Source organism: Pelecanus crispus, chromosome 8, assembly GCF_030463565.1.
Source record: "Pelecanus crispus isolate bPelCri1 chromosome 8, bPelCri1.pri, whole genome shotgun sequence".
Taxonomy (NCBI): Eukaryota; Metazoa; Chordata; class Aves; order Pelecaniformes; family Pelecanidae; genus Pelecanus; species Pelecanus crispus.
Genome location: NC_134650.1, coordinates 28,048,170 through 28,067,571, shown reverse-complemented (window position 1 = coordinate 28,067,571; position 19,402 = coordinate 28,048,170). Strand labels below are relative to the sequence as shown.

At 41.9% G+C, this 19,402-nt stretch overlaps 2 protein-coding genes across 3 annotated transcripts in view; one reads left to right on the top strand and one right to left on the bottom strand.

Annotated features, from left to right (window-relative positions):
- The first annotated feature begins 102 nt into the window (after positions 1 to 102).
- Positions 103 to 6,051, top strand: SLC7A6OS (solute carrier family 7 member 6 opposite strand). Of its 2 annotated transcripts, none has more exons than XM_075715416.1 (5): positions 103 to 264; positions 1,177 to 1,554; positions 3,414 to 3,611; positions 4,497 to 4,626; positions 5,094 to 6,051. In XM_075715416.1, the coding sequence occupies exons 1-5, from the start codon at positions 103 to 105 to the stop codon at positions 5,213 to 5,215; spliced, it is 990 nt and encodes a 329-aa protein (XP_075571531.1). In that variant the 3' UTR covers positions 5,216 to 6,051. The 2 variants fall into 2 exon arrangements, with proteins under 2 accessions (XP_075571531.1, XP_075571530.1); XM_075715415.1 differs by having other exon boundaries at positions 3,411 to 3,611.
- A 1,844-nt stretch (positions 6,052 to 7,895) lies between these two features.
- The window catches only part of SLC7A6 (solute carrier family 7 member 6), a 30,387-nt gene continuing 18,880 nt past the window's right edge, over positions 7,896 to 19,402 (bottom strand). Inside the window, exons 5-9 of the mRNA XM_009488397.2 lie at positions 12,145 to 12,248; positions 11,012 to 11,108; positions 10,612 to 10,761; positions 9,709 to 9,892; positions 7,896 to 8,134 (exon numbers count right to left, since the gene is read on the bottom strand). Coding sequence (XP_009486672.1) covers positions 8,040 to 8,134; positions 9,709 to 9,892; positions 10,612 to 10,761; positions 11,012 to 11,108; positions 12,145 to 12,248 — 630 coding nt within the window. The 3' untranslated portion in view covers positions 7,896 to 8,039. The remainder of the gene's footprint in view (positions 8,135 to 9,708; positions 9,893 to 10,611; positions 10,762 to 11,011; positions 11,109 to 12,144; positions 12,249 to 19,402) is intronic.

Genomic DNA, 19,402 nt, shown 5'->3' with positions numbered 1-19,402 from the left:
GCGCGCGCACCACCACCTCCCCGGCATGCACCGCGCGGCGCGGGGTTAGCGCGGGGAGCCGGCGGCCCCGCCCGCCCCTTCCCGTCGTGGCGGGCGGGCGCCATGGAGCGGGCGGCGGTGCTGCGCGTCAAGCGGAAGCGCGGCGGGACGGAGCCGGCCGAGGCGCTGCTCCTCGCCTGCAAGCGGCTGCGCACGGATTGCGGCGGCGACGGCCAGCCGGTGGAGAGGAGCCTCTTCAAGCTGGTGGCGACCGTGTCCTCCAAGGTATGGCGGCCCTGCCGCTGCAGGCCGGGGCCGGTGCAGGCCGGGGCCGCGGCTCAGGCGGGCGGGGGCGGTTGGATGCAGCCGGGGCGTTTCGTTGTTCTCTGAGGCTCTTTTGAAAGCAGCAGGCTTTCTCCAGGTTTAGCGTGCTGCTCCACGCGGGTCTTTCGGGATGCTTTGTGGGTGCGAAGTTCTCGCTGGTAGCCTGGAGAGGAGCGGCTGGGTGCGAGATGCCGGCCTGTGTTGGTGAAGTACCTACACTACCAAGTCCACTTTAAACCAATCAAGGGTAGACTACACTAAACCGTGTCCCGAAGTGCCACATCTACCCGTTTTTTGAACGCTTCCAGGGATGGTGACTCCACCACCTCTCTGGGCAGCCTGTTCCAATTCTTGACCACCCTTTCCGTAAAGAACAGTCAATAAATGAAGCCTGAATTTCTGCTGTTTGAGGTGTTGAAGCTCAGCCCTACAAGGCTAACAACTTTCATCCACTGTACAGCCTTATAGCGAATAAAACTGGTCTTTCTTGGCAACTGGTCTTTATAGGAGACTGTAAAGGTTATCACGCCTTAAATTTAGGACCATCACAGTCTTCCAAAGGCACATGTTTTTGTTTGGAGGGTTATTCTCTACCACAAAGTATACTGTTTAAAAATCAAATTGAAACAGTCTTACAATTTACGAGTATCTTATACTTCTTTCTCCACATCAAGAGAATACTATGATAATCGTGTTGCTTAAAGCAGTAGTAGCAGTACAAACAGTACTTGAATGTTGTTAGGAACATTGGTACAGCAGTCCTCAAATACGAAGTACCATTAACAGTAGTTATTCATTACTTTTAGGAAGGAGTATGACTTACTATGTTGGTGGTGTCATTATATTCCTCCTTCGTTTTGTTCCTCTACCTAGAATGAACCAGTTCAGAAATACGTTCAGGAAGTGATCACTCGAGACAAAGCAGCTCAAAGTCTGCGACCCTCTTTAGGAAGCACTCAACGAATCATTCAGGAACTCCGTTCCTCCAAGCAAGTGAAAAGGAAGGAAAACCGTTACCGTGTAATAGCCAGCCATCGACCAAACTGTACTGAAACAGTTGCACCTCTCACAAATGGCGAGGCATCCATTGATGGTGACAGATCAGACTCTGAAGCAGTGGAAGGCGCTTCACAAAAGGAGAGCGGTGCTGTTGATAAGAGTTTGGACTGCTGTGGGAAGTTCCAGTTGTTTGATATTGAACAAGAAGAGGAGGTGGTGGGAGACTCCAGTGTAACTGCTGCAAACCCACAGGTCAGCAAACGAATTTAGGGTACTTGAAGTACTTTGCGCTGTTGGCTTTACACTGTTGACTGGTACATGTGGGCAAACTGACTGCTGTGGAAGGTTTTTGCATTGTAAGTATTCCACTATTTAATAGGAGCTTTAACTAGGTATTTGCAAGTTGGAATATTGTACAGGGAGTAACTTTCATGAGGAACCTTAAGCGCACTAATGTTGAGAGAGACAGCCGTGTGGAGTTGGCTGCTACAGGAAGGATTTGTACCACCCTGTGTTTTCTGTACCCTGTTCTGATGTACAAATTCTCACATTCATCTGTCAGCTGGATCTCTGAGGTTTTTGATTAACTTCTCTACCTAGAAAAGAAAAAATGTAATTCAATGTCTTCTCATCCGCTCAGATGTCTAGGAATGTCACTTGTAGGCAAGATTCACTAAAGGAAAAGATACTTTTGAGCCTCCCCTTCTCAGAATTGCAATATATGGTCTTATTGTATATTTTGTTTTTAGCAGAATTCCAGGTGTCTGACAGGCTGCTTAAGCCTCTACATCGTGTTTTCATTGGTATTATGAGTTAAGTTTATGTTTTCAGTTGGAGGAATATTTGCTCAGTATCTAGAATGATTTTAAGTATGAAGAAGCTCTGCCTTCTGTATAGGGTTGCCCTGCATACAGAGTGTTTTGAAGATTTTGTATTAAAGAGACTCTTAACCGTATGGAAAAGAAGGTAAGAGGGCTGTGTATGCTTTGTTTAGTAGATCCTCTGCTGTAAGTACACATGGATGCTTTATTTATGCAGCCCATCACAGCTCGAGGAAAAATTAAACGCTTAATGTTAAAGAAGATACTCAGGTGAGGACGAGCCCAACCAGCTGTCATCCTTCAGTGTTTCTTACAGGTTATTTCAGGGCTTTGCCATCAAACTTAGTACGAACTCTTGCTTTCTATTAAGCATGTAGTTCAAACACACATTTGAGATCTGCTAGTTAACTGTTCTCTATTGCTCTGCTGATTAGAAAGAGACATGAAACTGAGCTAGCAAAGTGTTGAAAGCAAGAAGTAAGCTTTCTTTTTCATTCTGTAAGTATTTACAAGCGAATGAAAGGCTGGCCTGTAGCTTTTCCTCAGAATTACTTGTGTAGTTCAGGAGACACCGCTGTGAATTGGGAAAGATATTCTGAAAAGCTCTAGCAGAGAAAAATTGGCAGCAAAAGCCTGCCTGTGTAGGCCTTCAAGTGCAGGTCACTAAAGTAAATACATTGCAAATAATTTATTAGGAAGGAGAAAGCATGAAGAAGTTTCTTCTGTGTTAATGTTGAAGGAAATAAAAGAAATAGGAAGAATATCCGTAGGGCCTGTCAGCCTTTTTCTGTTAATCTGTCATATTTTCATTGTTTCTCCTGCACACTTTGTATACTGTAATCTGCTTGCATGTTATCAGTGCTACTGTATGCACGTCTTTTCCTGCCGTGTTGGAAGTGTAATGCTCTCTGAAGCACAGGCTGTCTTAAAACTTGCCATTTCAACCAACATGTCATCAGAAACAGAGGAACAGTTCTATGGGATTAGTCATATCCCCTTCAGTAGTTTATAATTAATTTGTTCCAGAAGTTTTATCCTATTATCTGAAACAAGGTATGGCTGGCTGTACTAAGTTAATTGGAAAATTCTTTGGTGTTTTTCTGTTCTAGGTTGCTAATGTTCCAAATATCAGCGTTCCAATGGGCAAGTGTTTCGGCCTAAGATTTCAGAATGTCATCCTTAGCTAGCTGTTGGCTACCATCTACAAAGAAAACTGTTGGCTGTAACTAACTTTGTGTGTGTGGCTTCAGTGGAAATACGCACTTTTTATCTTCTGTTTTTTCTCAGCAGAAGACTGATCCAGATGTCATTCTTTGCAATGCAGTAGAGATGATCCGTGAGCGTTTAAATGTTTCTGAAGATGGTAAAAAAGAGCACCGTGAGAAAGAAGATGAGTATGTTTATGACATCTACTACATGGAAACATCAGCCCCTGGTTGGATCCAAAATATCCTTTCTGTACAGCCCTTCAGAGAAGAATATGAACTGGTAAGGATGTGGGAAAACAGATCTTTCTTAAATAGAAGGTAACAAATAAATGTGCTTGAAGTCCTAGCATTAGAAGTTGCCATGCCAAGAAAGATCCTTTGAGATACTACACGTGTGCTCAGTGACTTCTGTATTCGACTTTTTGTAACTGCCAGTCCTGTGTTCCTCCAGGTTACTGTTGATTCAAATTATGATATGACAACAAAAACTGAAGGGATAGTGCTCATGTACTTGGAAGAATTTGTCTGGCTTCAAATTGCCAAATAAATTTTGGCACACAAATGTAAACAAGCAATTCACGTCTCATTTGTGACTAGGAGACAGCGATTAAAATCTAGCTGTAAATACAGTTGGGTAGAAAAAGGAGCAAGGGGACACACACAACTTTTTCAGTATTTGAGGACTTGAGGACTTGACTTCAATCTTAATATGAGATATTTTCTTCTAATAGAATTGTCCTTCAGTGACTGTGGAGTTAGGAAGTTAATGTAAGCTTTAGTCTTTCATTGTATAGATACTGTGATCAATAGACTTGCCTATCAGGAACCTGAAGCTGCTTTTTCTTTTCCTTGATCTGTTACAGTACTGATGAAGTGAAGGATTAATTTAGACATTAACCTTGGCATTTAAATGCTGAACTGGAACACTTAAATGCATGGCTTAACTGGTTTTTCACCTAAAGCGGATTGCTGTGCTATGGTAAATATAGTGACAACACAGATTTCTCTACAGTGTGCTTTGTGCAGCTGTTGAATAACTTAGGCTTGCAGTACATAAGTATCTCTTCGCTCTTTATGATTTGTACAGTATTGTGTAGGTGGATGAAAAACCGATGCCAAGTGCCTGTATTTATAGTGAATGTTAATGTTTTGTGTTGACATGCAGGTAGATGATGATCATGTTCCAGGGGAAATATATGAAGATGAAGATGATGAAAATGATGAAAATAACTGGCGTAATGATTATCCTGATGAAGATGAATTCTTACCTGAGGAAGATGGTGATGGAGAAAAAGGTATGCCTGTCATAAATATTGTTTGCTTTCATGCTGTGCACATATAAATCCCATCTATTTTTACATGCTGTCTTTCTATAAAAGCAACTAACTGAGCACTGCTGGGGTAGTGTTCCGCTCTTATAATGGGTTAAATCTGCTTATAGAAGGATCGTCTTTCTTGGAACTACAAGGGTTCCTAGTGTTTTTGCAAAGTCAAAATTAAGAACTTCATTTCAGGTTGCTGCACTTGCAAAGGATTGCTTCTTTTGAGAAGGGATAGATGACTTGGTTCCATGTGCTTGTGAAACACTGCCTCTGCTTTCCTAACTCCCCATCCCAGTGCACTCCAAGCACAATTCAAACCTCACCTAATATAGAAGCTGTTCAGACTTTGTATTTGTTAGTTACTCAAGAAGCTTAAAATAGTCTGATTAACCTAACTAAAAAGAAGGGATAATCTAAAAGTATTGATGTTCTTTCTTTAGAGTCTGAAGAGAGCTTCAGTGACGAGGACCAATGTTACAGGAGAAGAACATGGAACAAATACCGACAGGAGGTTCTACAGGAATTTGGATATGATGAGATCCAGGATTTGGATTCTGACTAAACAGCCCTTTTTTGAAGATGAAATGCATACTGAAGATGAAATTCTACCACTGCAGTAGAACTGAAAATCCAGACAGCTGCTGATGGGTATTTGTAAAAATGTTTAAGTGAAAGGAAAAAAAAAAAAAAAACAACAACAAAAAAAACCCCAAACCCTGGAAAACCACTTTCCGGTAAAAGTTGCGCTCATTGGGACAGTAGGAAACCAGTCTTCACATGGATGAGCTTTAAGCTAAATTTTTGCCTGTCGAGCCTTCTGAAACTGTTGGTGACTAGCATGTTCACCCTAATGCTTACTGACTAGGCTTGAGTATTAGACTAGATTGGGATTCCAGTAAATGCTAAAACGTTTTACTATCTGAGCTGTTGCTATCTGAGCAGCTAACTTCAGCTGGTAGGTAGTAAACAGATGGGTGTGAATATGCAACTTGACAATACAAATTTTCGTTCCAAGCAAAAGATACTATATGCTTTAAAATACTTTTTCTGACTGTTCTGTAATGCTGAGGTTCTGAAGGAACTTTTTTTTTTTTTTTTTTTTAAAGCTGCACACCCAAGCATTTGTACCTGTACCCACAGTACCTCCACATTATATATGGAGGTACTGTTGGCAGCAGCTCTTCTTGTCATGACTAATGTGTCGGGTTTCCCAAGAAGATCAATGTGTCTGCCATGATGGCAAGTGGGAGTCCTGGAAAAAGGCACTCTGTCTACTGTATTTGTTCCTAAGTTTCAAGTTACCTTCTTTACAAGTGCTTGAGCATATGGAATGCCTTGACCTGTGCATTTTATTGCTGGATCTCTCTCCAGTAATTTTACTACTGGAGTAGAACAATATATGTGCATTTAAATTGTAAATAAAGAATTTTTGACTTAAGTTTTCTTTACTCATTTAGAGATCATAGGAGTTGGTACAGCTGAAGCCATGTCAGCATTTTAACTTATATTCATCTTTAAAACAATTTAATCTTACCTGTTTGGACATACAAAGTATTTCAGCACTCTCCTACCTGAGTCTGTAAAAAAAAATAGCTAATAGGATGTTAGATCTGTGTCAGTCATGAGCTGTAGGTTGCAGGAGTGACTTTAGGTCAGTTCTGGCTGGTGATGTCAAGGTAATGGGGACAAATTTTTTTTTCCCTTGTTTTTACAGAAAGGTTAATATGGCCTATATCTAGGTTAATATAACCTATGCCACAACCCTAGCCTGTTAAAGCTATATTGCCCACTGGACAGATGTCTCAACTTAGATACTGAATTAATTCTAATCATGTGAAAGACTATAAAGAACTGTATTATAATAGCTAAATGCTAATTTTCAATAAACACTAAGAAGACTCTACATGTTTTATGTGCCAACTGTGCACAAGGTTCCCCAGCTAGAATTTAACTATCTTAAGTCCCAATGCTGCTTCACAAAGGTAGGCCAAGACTCCAGTTTATGTTAGTTGTCACCACCTAACTTGCTGTTATCTGTAGCTTTTTAAGATAACCTTGGTCAGGGAGTCAGTACAAGAATCCAAATACTCTCAGTATTATTCAAGTGGCTGATGCAAATGTGGTGCAGTATTTGAAGCGTGCATTGCTTCAACCATATTCTTGTGATTACAAGATTTAGTTCAACACACAAAAAAATGCACATGTGGACAAACTCGGCAACTGAGGTAAGCATTCTGAACTAAGATAAAAATTTCAGGTAGCCAAACAGGCTGGCTTTGTGTTACCTTTTGCTGCACCAAAATTCAGTATTGAAGTGTCCTCATGTTAGGATTACAGCTTTGGAATTACAAATACTACTAATTAGCATTGGTCTGTATTGCAATGCTACTTTTTATTTCTGGCTTTATTTCCATTTTCTCTCCTGCTACTTAGCTTTCAAGATATAGTTGCTGCCACAGAACTTTACTTCTGCGATAGGAAAAAAAAAAAGGAAGTGGTTTGTTCTGTGAGTTTTTTGGATGGTCATTTTCTAGTGAAGGGCACTGAAACTTACAAAGGGAATTTTCTGACTGCTGAGGTAACACTGTTAATGGGTGTTCACTGCAACAGTTCAGAAGCAAATGCTTACAAGCTTCAAACTCAACATTTTAATTTTGGAAGTTTCATAAAGCCTGTCACAAGTTGACCCAACTACTAACAAGCTCACAGGAAAGAATCATCAAATGTTAATCAAATCTTTAGTGCCAAGGTCCTTTGTTGATTACATCGTTGCCACAGTCAGATACCACATTTCCACATAGCGTACGGAATAAAATACTACTCTTTAAGGGAGAAAGGTTGGCTCAGTCTTTAAATAATGTAGAACAACTTTATTCATTCTTCTGCTAATAATGACAAATTAGGTAGTTTGTTGTGACCAGCAGCCTTCCGGGTAAGAACTGAGATAGCACAGCAAATCACTTCATGCAAACATCCATCAGAATTAAGCTGGAATGACGTGGTCTTTTGAGTCAAAGTGGTTTTCAGTCTAACTTAAAAATGCATTACTTCACCACCTGGTTCTGCAGAAATCTAATTTGATCCATTAGCTCTTACCATTTTAATACCAATTCTGAAGAAGGAACAGTATTGACACATAGCTTGTGTGCCTGCAATGAGTAGGTAATCATTATCCAATGAAAACATGCCCTGAAAATATGCCACAGTTTAGGAGGGTGACACAAGGGCACAACTCATGTCGGAATCCAACTGCAAGTAAGTACATTTTCAGTGTTTCTGAAACACCACTGGAAACAGTTTTCCCATTTTTTCCAGTTCCATCTCTTCCCTTTTGTTGTCATAATTGCTTTATCCTCCCTCCTGTTTCTTGTAGTGGCTTTGAAATTTTAGTTGGATTTGATTTCTAACTTCTTTTCTTCATTTGTGTCTATCTCTGTTAAAACACAGTAACAGAGCAGCTGCATGTTTCGTGTGACTGCACCTGCATAGGAAATTGAAGATAAATCAGAAGAATAGCCACCTCAATGCTAAATTACACAACATGCATCTGACTAACAAAAGTTAGTTGTCAAGAATGCTGCCTCACTTCCTTTAAGGGAAACAAACAATAAAAGTTAATACAAAAAGTGTCTTCCACTCAGTTTTTTAAACAGATAATGTTTAAGACTGTTCTGTTGATATCCTAGGGTGTTTTTCTTCTTAGGCACCCTGCCAATTAACTGAAGTAACATCTTTTTTCTCTGTAATTAAGAGTGTAAAATTGGTAGAATAAAAAAATAAACCAAGAATTTCAAGTAGCAAAACACAGGAAAGTGACAAGATTACTGAGTATTTACATATTCACTAGCTGCTGCAGTGCCATTTCTGTTGCATTCTAAAATTATGCTATAAACCTTCCTTTCCATATCCCTCATCATGGTTTTCTCACATAGTAACAATGACAACAGTGTACTGCTGGAGGGAAATGTGTGGCTTAACTGCAGCAATTCAGCAGAAGGCAAAATTCCATCTGGAACTGACATAAAATCTATCCATCCTCAAACAATTGATTCAGTAAAGCAAGACAGTTAGCTTGCATCACCAAGAATGTCCAGCCCTTTTACAGTCATCAACCTTGCTTAAGAAAAAGACTCTTCATCTGCTTGATTAAAGAGAAATGCATAAAAACTGAGGACAAAATCTGTAGAAAGTGGAGGGTCTTTTGTGTTCAAAAAACGGGTAGATGTGGCACTTCGGGACATGGTTTAGTCTAGTCTACCCTTGATTGGCTTAGAGTAGACTTGGTAGGGTGGGTTAATGGTTGGACTGGATGATCTTAAAGGTCTTTTCCAACCTAAACGATTCTATGATTCTATGATTAAATATACAGTAAATAAGATCTGGGTGTAAAAACATACATAAAATCAGCATACCCCTTTACTGGGTCTGGCTGCGATGCAGTTAACATTCTTCATAGCAGCCCATATAGTCCTGTGTTTTGGATTTGTGGCTCAAACAGCGTTGGTAACACACCAGTATTTTGGCTGTTGCTGAATAGTGTGTGCACAGTATCGAGGCTTTTTTTCTCCCACTCTGCCCTCTCTGCAACCAGATGGGGAGGAAGGAAGTTTGGAGGGGAGATGCCCAGAACAGCTGACCCAAACTAAGCAAAGGGATATTTCATGCCATATCATGTCATAGTCAGCGAAAGAAAACGGGGTAGAGGAAGAAGTGCGTGCATGTACGAGGGTGTCTTCCAAGGTGGCTATTGCTTGGAGACTGGTTGCACATCGGTCTGCTTGTGGGAGGTGGTAAGTGATTGCATTTGCAGCAGCAGGTTTTTTTACCCTCTTTCCTTCACGTACTAAACTGCCTTTATCTTGACCATCAAGTTTCCTTGCCTTTGTTCTTCCTATTCTCTCCCCTATCCTACTGGCGGGTGCTGGTGAGCAAGCGGGTCGGTGGGTACGTAGCTGCTGGCTGGCGTCAACCACAACCCTCTTCATCAACAAACCAAGATTCACTTATTTAATTTTCCTCTTTCCTAACAACATCCCCATCTACAAAGAAACTTACCTAAAATCTTGTTGATAAACTGAGGTCTCCTTGATGCAGGTAAATAGACTCCCAAGAAAAAGACTGGAATTCCAGACAATGCAATGCCAATTCCAATCAATGAATTTATAGTGTCGCTATAGAGTGGCACTACCACCAGAAATACTGTGCATATACAGAATATTGCTGGGAAAGCCACACTCAGCTGGAGACAGAAAAAACAGAACAGGTTATTATTGAAATATTTGTTGTATACAGTTACAAATGTTTTGGTGAGAATTACAGACTTCTTCCTCTCTACTCCACTTTGTGGAATTTCCGGTCTTTCTCTTATACATCTGGCTATTTGGAACCATAAGCAAATTGCAGAATAATTCTTGAACAGAACTGGTGCTAAAAATTGCAAAAGTAATCAAGTATAGTAACTCTGCTGTGTTGAAAGAAACTGTATAACAGTATGAAGTGGTTTTGGACAAATCCAATAAACCCCAGGAAACAAGAATGACTTTTCCATGTAATGTATTAACTTTAAGTATGAGAAGGTGCTAAGAGGATCAGATATTGAACTGAAACGCCATCAGAGCTAAATGTGGTCCACATTGACAGAATTAACTTACGCATTCCTAATTTGAGATTTCTAATCCAAGAAAAAAGCCTAACTACTGTTTTAGCCTACTGAGACATTCTCCAGTTGACAGAGTACTGACTGAACTAACGTACAATAAAAGACTATACTATTACAATAATCACTTATCTAGCAGACAAGCTAGTTTTCACAGTACAACATAAAATGAAAGCCATGTTTTGTGTTCTGATCAATTCATAAACTTTAGGCATAACATGTATGGTCCAGATCTTAGACGGTACTTTTACGTTATGTGAAAGAGAGGGATTTTAAACAATCCTGTAATAAGTAAGTATTACCTTAAGAGGCCTGGCTCGATCTGGTTCCTTCCAACGTAGATACAATTGCCCAGCAATAGACAGACCAACAAAAAACCAGTAACTGAAACTGAAGTAATTAATAAGCTTGAAGACATCTTCCACAGCCAGGTAAATAAGGGTCATAGCACACTGTCAGAAAAGGAGTGAGATGAACAACAGAAGTTTGAGACTTATTTTTTATGCTGCTTTTTGCATGAAAGTAACACCTGTTACTCCTTGGTGTTTGGCATGATTTTATGCCTCGCAAAATTCACTCTCTCAGAAATCACCTCAATGACAGTAAATCTGAAGTTCTCTCTTGTGCTTTTTTAAAGTCTTCCTTTAAATAATTCATATAGTCACATCTGAACAGTTGAGAAGAAAAGCAATAATAACTTACATTGAAGAGCAGCGCTGGCACAGGTGTGAACCTCCGTATGTGGATCATAGACAACAGATCAGGAAGGTGACCTTCTCGAGACCCTACAAAAAATAGCCTGAAAAACACAAATCAGAAAACAGATGTTGAGGCCACGGGTGAGAGAGAACGTACTACAGAAAATCAAACAACTATACAAGTCAAAATAAGTATTTACACCACTGAATTTCCATCCTTTGAACTGGAACATGGATTCAACCCTTCTGGTAAAGATGTACTGTACAACAACCATTAAAAGATATGTAAGCTTTTAGAAACATGCTGTTAACACCCATTTTTAGAAAACAATCCTACAGGTAAAATGGAAAATATCTACAGTAACTGAAATAAATTTCTACTGTTTTAAAAAATTCTAAAAGCTAGCACTGAAAACATTCCAGCTTATAGCAGAGTAGTTTTCAATGCCAACCAGAAGAGACTACCAAGTCTCTAAAAAGAGGTCACTCAACCACACACTCAAAAAACAAACACACATAATTTTATTATCAGCTGCAAATTGTTCTATATTGACTACTTCACCAGATCATGTTCGTATTTGTTCTCAGTACAGAGGCATTGCGCATACATTCAATGGACAGGAAGGATGTTAAAATGCCTAAATAAATCTATTTAAAACTTCCACTAGTCACATCCATAATCAGTGCTCAGAATAAAGCTTCCATACTGTACTGTAAGCTTTTTAACTGCAGCTTAATAGCAGTAGCAACTTTAAAACTTTTTAAAGATACTGATTTTAACAAGTCAGTTTTAAGTAAATACATTTGAAAACAAGAACTTGCTAGAATTATTGTATCAAGTAAAATGGAAGGTAACTCAATCCAAATAATCAGAAGGCCTGAGGACTCACCACAGACAACATTCATTTGATCTTTAACTGTACTCTGCATACAGCTAGTAGTGCTTTGGGGAAGTAATGCAGTGTTAAGGGTGTATCTACACACACAGAGGTTTATTTAGGCCTGTTATTTTATTGTGGCTATTCATTATATGTTCTGTTACAAAAGTACCTTTGCCACTCTCATAACAGATGAGCGTAACAGCAACATGTAAAAATACTTATGAACATTTGTCAAACAGAAAGAGATATACACTACCTTGATGATGCTAGAATTGAAGCATTAAGTCCACCAAAACAAGAAAAGGCTACAGCAATGGGAATTGTCCAGCTAAGTATACCAAATACCTGGTCAGCAAATGTCTAATGAAAGGGAAAAGAAAAAGGAAACATGAAAATATCTGCAACAAAGCATATGTAAAACAATGACATCAAAGCTTTTGTAACAAGTTTGTGTGGAAAAATAGTAATATAGTAAGAACAATCCATAATGCAGCACAAAGAAGCACATAGCTTTTTTATTTATTTATGGATTCTAACTAAGCACAAACATATTTAGCTGAGCACCTGAACTAACATTTTCTGCTCACAAAAATAATGCTTACAAAGGAAAACAAAATGTTTTTAGAATTTTCTGACCAATCCTAATATATTTTATTATCTAACTGAACTACAGAACTCAAGTGTAACGTAGTGACTACACAGAATAAAGGACAAAAATACTATTACATACCCAAAAAGGGAAGTGCCATATTTTAGATGATAAACATAGCCACCATCACACTACTGTTTATAGACACTATTCTAGGAATCTGTTTTATTTTCCTGCTTTTTCAATTTCCTAACTAACATCATCTTTTCCTTCAGCTCCACCAGCAGGGCTTCTGGGTTCTACTCTCACAACATGGCAAATGACAGAGCAAGTATCTTATTAGTAGTCATTTGTTAATGTTGCTAGACAATACTGCAGGCCAACTGTGACTTTTCATGATAGAGCTCTGAAACCAAGAAGCCACGAGCATCAAAGTTTCACAGTAAGTGGTAAGAGTCATCGACTGCCAGTGGTCTGGGACCTATAATGAAAATGGGTAACAATTTGCAAGGTATTGTCCTGGTCAATTCTGTTCAGCCTCCTGGATGGAGAAAAAAGGGAGAGAGACTTAGAATATCAGATAAAATGTTTGAAAAAACAAGAAATTTAATACATGAAGACTGACAGCTCTTCTAAATCCGATCTTGGTCTGAGCATTGTACAAGTCTGAACATTAGCATGTTTGGAGTTAAGCAGAAATCCATTCATGCTGTGTTCTACCTCCCGACAGTGTCCTGGTTTTGGCTGGGATAGAGTTAATTTTCTTCCTAGTAGCTGGCATAGGATTTGGATTTAGGATGTGTTTGGATTTAGGATGAGAATAATGCTGATAACACACTGATGTTTTAGTTGTTGCTAAGTAGTGCTTATGCTAGTCAAGGACTTTTCAGCTTCCCATGCTCTGCCAGGTGCACAAGAAATTGGGAGCGGGCACAGCCAGGACAGCTGACCCACACTGCCCAAAGGGCTATTCCATACCTTATGAGGTCATGCTCAGTATATGAACTGGGGGGAGTTGGCTGGGGGGCAGCTATTGCTGCTCAGGGACTGGCTGGGCATCAGTCAGCAGGTGGTGGGTGAGTGGTTGCATCACTTCCCCCCCCCCCCCCCCCCCGGGTTTTGTTTCTCTCATTGTTCTCCTTTTCATCATCATCATTATTATTATTCTTGTTGTTGTTGTTATTATTATTATTTCAATTATTAAACTGTTCTTATCTCAACCCACAAGTTTTCTTACTTTTGCCTTTCTGATTCTCTCCCCCATTCCACTGGGGGGGAGGGTGAGCGAGCAACTGTGTGGTGCTTGGTTGCCGACGGGCTAAACCACAACAGTTCTTTTTGGTGCCCAACGTGGGGCTACGAAGGGTTTGAGATAATAACAGATTAAAACAGATTAACCAGATATTATTAAGGAATTTGATTTTGTTAATAGTTGTGGGTCACTATATTGATTCATCTGTTCTCAATCTTAGTTTACCTGATCTGCACCATGCTCCGTTTTTTGCTATATATGTTAAAGACTGGTGTTGGTTTTCGCAGTTTGCTGTGCTCTGCAGTGATTAGTGATGTTTTGCCTGGGAGATTTGTTATTAAAACGCTGACCTTGAGTTTTATCTGGTATTTGGGTTTTGTACTGAAACCATTAATGTACTTCGGGTACCACCTCATGGAGACAATTAGCAATTATACTTCTTCTTCTGAGAGGTTTTTTTATGGAGGAAATACAGAATGGCACCTTCACTACGTCCTTCTATGATGTCTCCTCCTTCATTACAATAGCTTTTCAGTATTTTGAACATCCTTGGGTAATTAAGATACATCTATTGATGTATCTTGGATAATTAAGAAATATCCATTGATATTTCTTGGGAACGTTGTTTCGGTTTTGTCTAAGATTAATAAGCAATTTAAGAATATCTACCCGAAGGCTGGACAGTTATGAGTGGCAGAGTGTGTGGGATAGCATGGGCAAAGGCCTAGAACGGTGGGCACCTCCAGTGTTTTGGAACTTCACCCCTGAACAAGTGCAGAATCCTGAAAAATTAGTAGACTATTTGGAAGAAGTATGCTGTCACCCTGGCAACTCCAGAGAGACACAAATCACTGCAATGTGCTGGGGCCTGGCCCACGCCTACCAGGCCCTGTTCAACACTATTCAGTACCCTCAAGGGAAAGAGAAGGTCTCTGGATCTGACGACAAGGACACAGGCACTGCGGCTACTCCAGGGAACCAACGTGTGCCGGTATCGGTCGCCCCTGTACACAAGAAGAAATCTTGGAAGCGGAAGTCAACTCGTTTAGAACGGGATGATGAAAAACCAGGGCCATCACAAAGACAGGAGAAGGAGGAGGAAGAGCTTGTAAACAAGACAGAAACCACCCGATCCTTATCCCTGAGTGAGCTGCGAGATATGCGAAAAGGTTTCAGCTGTCATCCAGGTGAGCGCATTGCCACCTGGCTGCTCCGATGCTCGGATAATGGGGCCAGTAGCCTGGAATTAGAGGGTAAGGAAGCCAAACAGCTGGGATCCCTTTCTAGGGAAGGGGGCATTGACAAAGTGATTGGAAAAGGAGCACAAACCCTTAGCCTCTGGAGGTGAATCCTGTCAGGTATGAAGGAAAGATATCCCTTCAAGGAAGATGTTATATATCGCCCAGGCAAATGGACCACCATGGAGAGAGGTATCCAGTACCTGAGGGAATCAGCCATGATGGAGGTGATTTATAGTGACCTGAACAATGAGCAGTTATCCAAAGATCCAGATGAAGTCAGGTGCACACAACCCACATGGCAGAAGCTGGTACAGAGCGCACCAGCGCTGTATGCCAACTCATTGGCAATAACGTCCTGGAAAGACGAAGAGGCACCAATGGCGGATGAAGTGGCTAGCCGACTCCGAGAATACGAAGAAAGTGTCTCTTCCTCCCTCATCTCAGCTGTGGTGAAACTGTCCCAGGAGGTCCAGCAACCCAAAGAGAATAGGTCCTACTCTCCACCTACATGGACTAATATCTCAGTTATTAGGAGTCAGTGTTCTTCTGCTCAAGAGAGAGGATATAGAGAGTACACACCACGGGGCACCCTGTGGTTTTACCTGCGTGACCATGGAGAAGATATGAGGAAGTGGGATGGAAAACCTACTGCAACCCTAGAGGCACAGGTACGTGAGTTGCAAGGAAAAACAATCACACAAGGGGGTTCTTCCAGGAAAACTGCTGCACCAGTTTCCAGTGGGCAGTTCTCCAGAGTAGAAAGGCTGATCTTACTTCTGATCTTAATGAAGGGACTCCTGACTCGTATTTTCACAAAGTGAGTAACGAATACTATGACCAGGACTAGAGGGGCCCTGCCTCCAGCCAGGTGGAGGAAAGGGACAACCAGGTTTACTGGACCGTGTGGATTTGATGGTCAGGCACATCAGACCCACAGGAATATAAGGCTCTAGTGGACACTGGTGCACAGTGTACCCTAATGCCATCAAGCTATAGAGGGGCAGAACTCATCTGTATTTCTGGAGTGACAGGGGGATCCCAACAGCTAACTGTATTGGAGGCTGAATTGAGTCTGTCTGGGAATGAGTGGCAGAAGCACCCCATTGTGACTGGCCCAGATGCTCCATGCATCCTTGCCACAGACTACCTCAGGAGAAGGTATTTCAAGGACCCAAAAGGGTACCAGTGGGCTTTTGGTATAGCTACCTCGGAGACAGAGGAAATTAAATAGCTGTCCACTTTGCCTGGTCTCTTGGAGGACCCTTCTATTGTGGGGTTGCTGAGGGTCAAAGAACTACAGGTGCCGATTGCTACCATAACAGTGCACCAGCGGCAATACCGCACCAACCAAGACTCACTGATTCCCATCCATAACCTAATTCGTCGACTGGAGAGCCAAGCAGTGATCAGCAAGACTCGCTCACCCTTTAACAGTCCCATATGGCCAGTGTGAAAGTCTAATAAAGAGTGGAGACTAACAGTAGGCTATTGTGGCCCAAACGAAGTCACACCACCATTGAGTGCTGCTGTGCTGGACATGCTAGAACTTCAATATGAACTGGAGCCAAAGGCAGCCAAGTGGAATGCCACAACTGACATTGCTAATGCGTTTTTCTCAATCACTTTGGCAGCAGAGTGCAGGCCACAGTTTGCTTTCACTTGGAGGTGTGTTCAGTACACCTGGAACCGACTGCCCCAGGGGTGGAAGCACAGCCCCACTATTTGCCATGGACCGATCCAGATGGCACTGGAACAGGGCGAAGCTCCAGAACATCTGCAGTATATTGATGACATCATCCTGTGGGGCAATACAGCAGAAGAAGCTTTTGAGAAGGGGAAGAAAATAGTCCAAATCCTTCTGAAGGCCAGTCTTGCCGTAAAACAAAGTAAGGCCAAGGGACCTGCACAGGAGATCCAGTTTTTAGGAATAAAATGGCAAGATGGATGTCGTCAGATCCCAATGGATGTGATCAACAAAATAACAGCTATGTCCCCACCAACTAGCAAAAAGGAAACAAAAGCTTTCTTAGGCGTTGTGGGTTTTTGGAGAATGCATATTCCAAATTACAGTCTGATCATAAGCCCTCTTTACCAGGTGACCCGGAAGAAGAACGATTTCAAATGGGGCCCTGAGCAATGACAAGCCTTTGAACAAATTAAACAGGAGATAGTTCATGCAGTAGCCCTTGGGCCAGTTCGGGCAGGGCAGGATGTAAAAAATGTGCTCTGCACTGCAGCCGGGGAGCATGGCTCTACCTGGAGCCTCTGGCAGAAAGCACCAGGGGAGACTCAAGGTCGACCCCTAAGGTTTTGGAGTCAGGGATACAGAGGATCCGAGGCCCACTATACTCCGAGAAGGGGATCTTGGCAGCATATGAAGGGGTGTGAGCTGCTTCGGAAGTGGTTGGTACTGAAGCACAGCTCCTGCTGGCACCCCGACTGACGGTGCTGCGCTGGATGTTCAAAGAAGAGGTTCCCTCTACACATCATGCAACTGATGCTATGTGGAGTAAGTGGGTCATACTAATCACACAACAGGCTCGAATAGGAAACTCCAGTCGCCCAAGAATCTTGGAAGTGATTATGGACTGGCCAGAAGGCAAAGATTTTGGAATATCACCAGAGGAGGAGGTGACGTGCTGGGGAGGCCCCACTGTGTAATAAACTGCCAGAAAATGAAAAGCAGTATGCCCTGTTCACTGATGGGTCCTGTCGTATTGTGGGAAATCATCAGAGGTGGAAGGCTACTGTATGGAGTCCTACACGACAAGTCGCAGAAACTGCTGAAGGAGAAGGGGAGTCAAGTCAGTTTGCAGAGGTGAAAGCCATCCAGCTGGCTTTAGATATTGCTGAACGAGAAAAGTGGCCAGTACTTTATCTCTATACTGACTCATGGATGGTGGCAAATGCCCTGCAGAGGTGGTTACAGCAATGGAAGCAGAGCAACTGGCAGCGCAGAGGCAAACCCATCTGGGCTGCTGCATTGTGGCAAGATATTGCTGCCCGGGTAGAGAACCTGGTTGTAAAAGTACATCACATAGATGCTCACATAACCAAGCGCTGGGCCACTGAAGAACATTAAAACAACGAGCAGGTGGATCAGGCTGCTAAGATTGAAGTGGCTTAGGTGCATCTGGACTGGCAACATAAGGGTGAATTATCTATAGCCCGGTGGGCCCATGACACCTCAGGCCATCAAGGAAGGGATGCAACATATAGATGAGCTCATGATCAAGGGGTGGACTTAACTATGGACTGTATTGCACGGGTTATTAATGAATGTGAAATATGTGCTGCAATCAAGCAAGTCAAGCAGTTAAAGCCTCTCTGATATGGAGGACCATGGCTGAAACATAAATATGGGGAGGCCTGGCAGATTGATTGTATCACACTCTCACAAGCCCGCCAAGGCAAGTGCTGTGTGCTCACCATGGTGGAAACAACCACCGGATGGCTGGAAACATATTCCGTGCCCCATGCCACTGCCCAGAACACCATCCTGGGCCTTGAAAAGCAAGTCATATGGTGACATGCCACCCCAGAAAGAATCAAGTCAGACAATGGGACTCATTTCCAAATCTCATAGACACCTGGGCCGAAGAGCAGGGAATTGAGTGGGTGTATCACATCCCCCATCACGCACCAGCCTCCAGGAAAATCAAACGAGACAATGGACTGTTAAAGACTACCCTGAGAGCAATGGGTGGTGGGACATTCAAACATTGGGATACACCTGGCTAGTCAACGCTAGGGGATCTGCCAATCGAGCTGGCCCTGTCTAGTCAAAACTTTTACGTTTCACTGTAGAAGGAGATAAAGTCTCTGGAGTGTACGTAAAAAAATATGCTGGGGAAGACAGTCTGGGTTACTCCCCTGTCTGGCAAAGGCAAACCCATTTGTGGGATTGCTTTTGCTCAAGGATCTGTGTGCACTTGGTAGGTAATGCGAAAGGATGGGGAAGTCCAATGTGTACCTCAAGGGGATTTGATTTCGGGTGAAAATAGCCAATGAACTGAATTGTATGATGTTAATTGCTATATAATACTGCATGTCATCTCTTTTATGGATGCTATATGCCACATCAATGGTATTACAGTAAGAATCACCCAGATTAATGAAGAATGAACCGAGCAAAGTGCAGCAGTATGGACTAAATTAACCCAATGGACATTTTAGAGGGATGGCCCATAGACAAAGGGAATGGTATCTGTGTATATATATCAAGACAGGAAAAGTGGTGGTGATTAATTGGAATGCATTGGAAAGGGTACGAACTGGGCATCACATAGAGGGTACAGAAAAAGGGTGGATACTGTCCTGGTTTTGGCTGGGATAGAGTTATTTTCTTCCTAGTAGCTGGCATAGTGCTGTGTTTTGGATTTAGGAGGAGAAGAATGCTGATAACACACTCATGTTTTAGTTGTTGCTAAGT

Coding starts and splice junctions, on each gene's coding strand:
- SLC7A6OS (XM_075715415.1), top strand. CDS start 103: ATGGAGCGGGCGGCGGTGCTGCGCGTCAAGCGGAAGCGCGGCGGGACG. Junction 1,555..3,410: donor TAACTGCTGCAAACCCACAG/GTCAGCAAACGA, acceptor GTTTTTTCTCAG/CAGAAGACTGATCCAGATGT. Junction 3,612..4,496: donor TCAGAGAAGAATATGAACTG/GTAAGGATGTGG, acceptor GTTGACATGCAG/GTAGATGATGATCATGTTCC.